The sequence below is a fragment of the Suricata suricatta genome, chromosome 10 (assembly GCF_006229205.1).
Source record: "Suricata suricatta isolate VVHF042 chromosome 10, meerkat_22Aug2017_6uvM2_HiC, whole genome shotgun sequence".
In the NCBI taxonomy this organism is placed as follows: Eukaryota; Metazoa; Chordata; class Mammalia; order Carnivora; family Herpestidae; genus Suricata; species Suricata suricatta.
The window spans coordinates 69,352,786-69,359,598 of NC_043709.1; the positions used below are offsets into that span (position 1 = coordinate 69,352,786).

The following is a 6,813-nucleotide window of genomic DNA, read 5'->3' on the forward strand; positions in this document are numbered from 1 at the left end:
CTCTCTCTCTCTCTCTCTCTCTCTCTCTCGTTTTCTCTGCCCCTCCCCCACTCATGCTCTGTCTCTTGAAAATGAATTAACATTAAAAAATGTTATAATTATTACAATGACATGAAGGTAATATGTTTGCTGGATATGTTTGTTAATAATATATTTCTTTGTCCCTTAAATTGGGACTCAAAGCACTTTTGCAAATGAATCTGAATTTAAAAAATTTAGGTGTCTCGAGTTGCAAACTTTAATCAGAGGCAATGCAATAGAATATGAAATATTTCAGTTGTGATTATTTTTAAGACCAAGTGCTGTCTTGGCTTATGAAAGCTGCATAGTCAAAGAATGTCTGTAACAGGTTAAAAAGAATTTTCAAACTCCATTTAATTTTAAAGCTCCATGTATAATCTTTCAGGAAATACTATGAATAGGGTCACTGTTGATAGATTTAGTATCTTACTCTTTAGTGCACATATGCATTGAATTAAAGGAACAGTAGCAGTACTATTTTACAGAGCCGACACCCTACTCTTAATATGCATACTTTGTCATTTTTTTGTTTAAACACAGCAATGCCTCTGTGTTCTATGCCTATTTATTCTATGTTAATGTTTTACTTCTCTAATGAGGAGTGATATTTAAATAGTGTTTTGCCAATATAGAGAATGCCCCTAATTACGTAGTAGTTGCATAAAACTCAGACCTAAAATTTTACTGAAATTGGGCTTTTCTCTTAGATATTTAGATGCTATTAGCTTCCTGAAGATTTCAAAAATCATTCTGTTCCTGGGTTCAGATGCAGCCTCTTTAGTTTACTTAAAGAATGTTACAGGCTTCTTAAAAATAAAAAAGAATAGATAAAACATATATGCATGTACACATACACACGTGTTTTATTCCACAAAATACCTAACTTATGGTCTGGCTTGACCCCAAAAACTGTCATTTCCCTATTAGGTCATTTCATAGATCAATCTTGTTTTGTGGTCATGTTGTAGGGACATTTAACATAATCACCAAGACATTTTAAAAAGTCTCCTGCAAAATAGTTACGGTCAAATTTTTCCATTAAAAAATTAGTCTTTGCTACAGAAGCATAACACAGGTCAGCTTTGCAAAAGATCAAAGATAAATAATATATGTTCCTATATTGAGAAATTCGTCAATACTTTTGGAATTGGCACTTTAAGACTAAGAAACATAGAACTAACTCTCAAGTTATTTCAAGAGACACTCCAATACCTGATTATATCATTGTGTTTAAATTAAAACCACTCCATTTTTTACATACTAGTTTGATGCTTCTTCAGTCATTTGATGGAAAGGATTTCGGATTTAGATTTGTAATGTGCAATGATTGCATTCCTGGGAGCTTGACTCTTCTAAAGCAAAATGATGGTGTGAACACTTTTGTTACCTGGTTGTAGGTTGTCTCAGGAAATGGGCTAATACCTGGCCTACAATGAGCACGTGGGTAGATAGGACACCCAGACATATGGCTGTGGGCTTTCACATTTTCAGCAGATAACTATGCACCTTGCTGTCAGGAGACAGATGATGTGCTAGTTAGAAATAAAGCGACAATTCACTTCATCCAATTTTTCCAGTTTTATTGAGGTATAGCTGACATTAATATAGAACTTAAAGTGCACAACATAATGCTTTGACTTCTGGGAAGTGATCACTGCTGTGAGTTTAGTTAGTATTCATCATCTTATATAGACACAATTAAAAAAGCAAAAATAATTCCTTGTGATCTCTTAGAATTTATTCTCAACCATTTCCTATATATATTATAGCAGTGTTAACTATAGTCATCATGCTGTATGTTATATCCCCAGCGCTGGTGAAATCTGTACCTTTGATCACCTCTCTCCAATTCCTCCCTCTTGCCTTCCTCACCTCTGGCAACCACAAATATGATCTCTGAGCTTTTTGTTTTTTTAAGACTCTATGTATAAGTAAGACCATACAGTATCTTTCTCTGAGTTATTTCACTTATAATGGCCCTAAGGCCCACCTATGTTGTTGCAAATAGCAGGATTTTCTCACTTTCTATGACAGAATAATATTCCATTGTATATATGTATACCACAGCTTCTTTTGGTATTTAAGTTTATTGATTTATTTTGAGAGAGGGCATGGGAGTGGGGAGGGGTGGGTAAGGAGAGAATCCCAAGCAAGCTCCACCCTATCAGCCCAACGTATGACTCTATTCCACTAACCATGAGGTCGTGACCTGAGCCAAAATTACTTAATTGACAGAACCACCCAGGTGCCCCTACCATAACTTCTTTATCCTTTTTTCCATTGATGGACATAGGTTGTTTCCATGTCTTGGCTTTTGTAAATAATGCTATGAATGTAGGGGTGAAGATATCTTTTGAAATTAGTGTTTTCATTTCCTTTGAATATATTCTCAAACGGATCATATGGTAGCTCTATTTTTAATTTTTTAAGGATCCTCTATACCATTTTCCATAGTGGCTACACCAGTTTACAATATCACCAGCAGTGCACAAGGGTTCCCTTTCTCCACATCATCACGAGAATTATTTTTTTGATGATGGTCATCCCAATAAGTGTGATGTGATATTTCATTGTGCTTTTAATTTGTATTCCCCTGGTGCTTAGTTATGTTGAGCACCTTTTCATGCACTTGATGGTGATGTTGTCCATTTCCTAGAACTGGAGTTAAATAAACTTCATTTTCCTATTTTGTTTAGCAATTTAAGTATCTAGAATCAACATCTTTCACAAACTGTCAATTAACTCCCTCCTTTGTAATATCATTACAAAAAAATAATCACACCCCAAATATCAAAAGTAATCTTATTCTGAAATTATGTACAACTTTAGAAACAAGAATACACTTGTTGTGAATCATAGAACAATTAATGAATTCCACATTTCCATCTTGAAATTGAAAGTGCCATTCAACTTGCACAACTCTGGAGATTGTATTTCATTTTTAGAACTTGAAAATTCTATATTAGTTTCAAATTTTCTTTTTTCCTTAGGTAGACATTTGTCTTCACCTAGTTTAGAGAAATAGTTCAGGTGACTTGTATGTAATGTTACCACTTCTGAAGTATTGTATTCTATTTCTACTATTCCATGGCATTTATGAAAATATCTCAGAATTTAAGACTATATTAACTAAGAACAATAGGGATGGTTTTTAAGAATTCTTTTGCTGAGAATGCAGGAAAATACACAGTGTTAGTAAAAATTTTTAAAGGAGTAGGATTGTATCAGGAATATAAAATAGAGGAAAACAAACAAAAAAATTGCTAGGGTACCAAAGAAAAGAATTGTCGTTTTTGAGTATTCCTATCAAGTGGGCCAATTTGTGGTATCTTTGTAATTCAGAATGTATTGTGATTTGAGGGTAATAGGGTAGCATTTCACTAGTTATTCACTTTATGACAACATCATTGCAACTAAAACATGATTCTTTGCATAGCATGATCTCTTTTACTTAAATCCTCATATAGAATTCATCAGACTTGATAAAATATACTTAACTTCTCTTCAAATCTTGAGGAAACAGAGCTCTACTTTAAAAGTGTAGCCAAGCATAATTTATTTTGCAATTCTTTGTACTTTTTCTCTATCTTTCCTAGAGAACTTTGTGTTTATAAATCAATAGATATATTCCAAAGAATTTAAAATGTGTTAATAAATTACCTTAGAGTTTAAGAAAAACAAAAGGAATTGCTTACGCCAAAGATCAATGTCAATTAATCAGCCAATATTTACTATACTTGCCTTTTTGTGGGTGATGTGGGTAATCTCTAAAGGGTCCTCAACCTCCAGAAGTCTGGGTAGATAAAGAATGTGACAAAAGTAGAAAATGATGAAGTGCTAAAAACAGTGAGCCTCAGAAGAGTTCAGAGAAGTGGAAGATTGATATGTATTTACCTTAGACATAAGATCGACTTAGATATTTAAGGATGAATCACATTTAGCAAGCATCAAGGGAAGTGATTGATTAAGGTAAAAAGGAAATAATATGAATTAGGCACTCTTGTTAAGTGAATATGTCACATTAAAGAGAAAGTTATTATATTATGCCCAATTAGAGCAAAGGTGTGTGTTGAAAAGTAACAGAATATAAGGTCAGAAAGGTATGTTGACTGAACAAGAAAACAGGAAAGAATATAAGTTTTGATTTACTATTGAAGGCAATAGGCAGCCATTGTCAGTTTTTGAGTAAAAAAATGTTCAAAATTATGTTTAATAATAGTCTTGCTTAAAGATTAGAATAATGATGAAGAGGAAGATGATCTTGAGTTAGAGTAGGAGACACTTCAGTGTTGTGAAGAATGATCTTGACTTTGATAGTGTACTATAATTTCTGAGTTTACCTTGCATTCATAAATATTGCTCGTGGAGAAAATATATCGCTGAGTTCTAAAGTAGAATCTTCAGTATGCCTCCTTCATAGTTTAATAAATGAACTAGTCTTTTTTATCCAAAATATCAATAGTTTGCTGCATAATTACTGTGTAATTGTTGGATTCTTGTTAGCGTTAGAACTCAGAATTTTACAAAACACACATATGGGCAATGTCCAGAAAAGACGTATTAAACAAATATATGACCATCCAACTTTGTCCATCAACAAGCTTACTTCTTCAAAACTGACTTTAAATATCACCTTCTTTTTGAGTACTTATCAAACATCCCAGAGAGAAATGGCAACTTTTCAGAATTTCTTAAATCCATAATTTTTATTGTATTATTTTAATGGTCTTTATATCTTGTATGTTTTTTTCTGATCTGCATTGGTTTTAATATTACCTAGATCTACTTTGGTATTATTGATTTAATAGATGGCATGTGTCATTTAGATTATAAAATTTTGAAAATAAATCAAGGTCAAAAGCAAAAGGTGTTTAATGAATCTGTGTCTTCAACTCTTGGTATATGGTAGAAACTCAATATTCATAGAACAAATAAGTTCCTAAATATTTTTACATCTTCCATAAGAACAATTGTGTTGATCTTAATTATCCACAGTAATGCTTGCTGACAGGAAGAGTAATGAATGCCCTTCTAAAGATCTAAAGCTTAGAAAAAAATAATATATACCTCAGGAGAAAATCATTTTTTCCATGTGTGAACATGTACATATATTTCCTGATGATATACGCTTCATACTCAATGTTTCTGGTATAAAAAGATAACATGCTCTTTGAAAAACAGATAGTGAAGTCAAGAAACAGAAGTGCCTAAGTCAGAAAGAGTAGAGCATATAGATAGATCCAAGAGAGAAGTTCAACAGGAAAGAATACATACTTACTACAAGTTACGAAGATCCCTTAGGGATTTTAACCGAATTAAGTGTGTTCTAAGTGACCTATAAGGCTCTGTTAAAGAGAACATTTCAGATATGATAATAAGTCTTAATGCACTGAATTAAATTAATTGCCTACACAAATGAGATATAATATTGCAGATCCTATAAAATGATAAATTATCTCCCAACTCTTTTTTTAGTTTAAAATATTTTAAGCATCGAATAGTTTGTATTAGATAGTCTCACAGTCTGAACTGATAGATAAAATGTATAATAAATTATCTCATCTCAGAACTTAGTGTATGTTTCTAAATGAAACCATATGTGAATAGCTGTCTCAGAAGTATGATAGGAGTTGTCTGGAATCCATGTCTTTGCTTAGCTTTTCCCTGGTACATATATCACACTGAAAATTGCCAACATCCTGAAACTACATAAAGGAAAACGGTAGAAAAGGATGCTAATATTTACTGAGGATGTACTGTGTATAATAGGACTAAAATAGACCTTTCCTATTCTTTATCTCATTCTTATAATGAAGCTGTAATATTGATGTTATTATCCCCATTTTATACATGAAGAAACCGAGTCTTGGACAGATTATGAAATGTGTGTAGAGTTACCCCGTTAGTAAGAAGCAGAGCTTTTTCCACAACATGGCTTTCGCCTCACTCAGTAAATGACAACTGGCTGAAAAATGAAGTCATTGTTTCACTTATCTCATTACAGAGATTTTAGTTATCTTTTTACTGAACACATTGGAGGGTTGATTGTACAGAGATTTTTTTCCAGATTGATGCAAAAAGCAAACCTGAACTGAATTGCACTTAAAAATATAAGTTTTCTTCTTTCTCACTCACAGTTCCCTGCATTGAGAAATCACTGCATTTTCTTTATGCACCCTAATGCATACTTTGCAATATGGGAAACATATGGAGTTAAAAGTAGAATAGGTGGGGACTATACAAAATTTAAATTAAATGATCCTGTGTGATAACTGGAGTTCACTTCAGATAGTCTTTAACCCTAAGGGATCTAAACCATTTATGTACCAGAAGAATGCTTGGTATACTGTAGACAATACTTTTTATGGAATTAATGGATAGCATATGTCCATCAATTTACTTCAATGTCCATTGATGGTCCAGGGCAAAACGACAAATTTTAAATTCTCTCCAGTTAGAAATATCCAAATATATCTTAATGAAAACATCAAAGCAATGATGTTTTGATAGCTTCATTTTGTGCATTTTAAAGATAAATTAGTCAAATAAAATGAATCAAGTGTATTCGTGTTTATTTTCTAGTGCTCAGCTTCTTGTGGTAAAGGTTTAAAGTCCCGTGAGGTGCTTTGCATTGACCAGTTCCAAGGGAAATTAGAAGAAAAATATTGCAGTCATCTACAGAAACCTCGAACTCACAACGTCTGTAGATCTGTCAGATGTCCTTCATGGAAAGCCAATAGATGGAAGGAGGTAAGTGGTATATTTTATAATCATAAATGTATTTTTGCATTT

General features: G+C 32.7%; 1 protein-coding gene across 1 annotated transcript in view; it reads left to right on the forward strand.

The window, feature by feature from the left end:
- Window positions 1-6,813, forward strand: part of ADAMTS20 (ADAM metallopeptidase with thrombospondin type 1 motif 20) — a 169,938-nt gene that overhangs the window by 117,828 nt on the left and 45,297 nt on the right. The window contains exon 29 of the mRNA XM_029954152.1: window positions 6,604-6,771. Coding sequence (XP_029810012.1) covers window positions 6,604-6,771 — 168 coding nt within the window. The remainder of the gene's footprint in view (window positions 1-6,603; window positions 6,772-6,813) is intronic.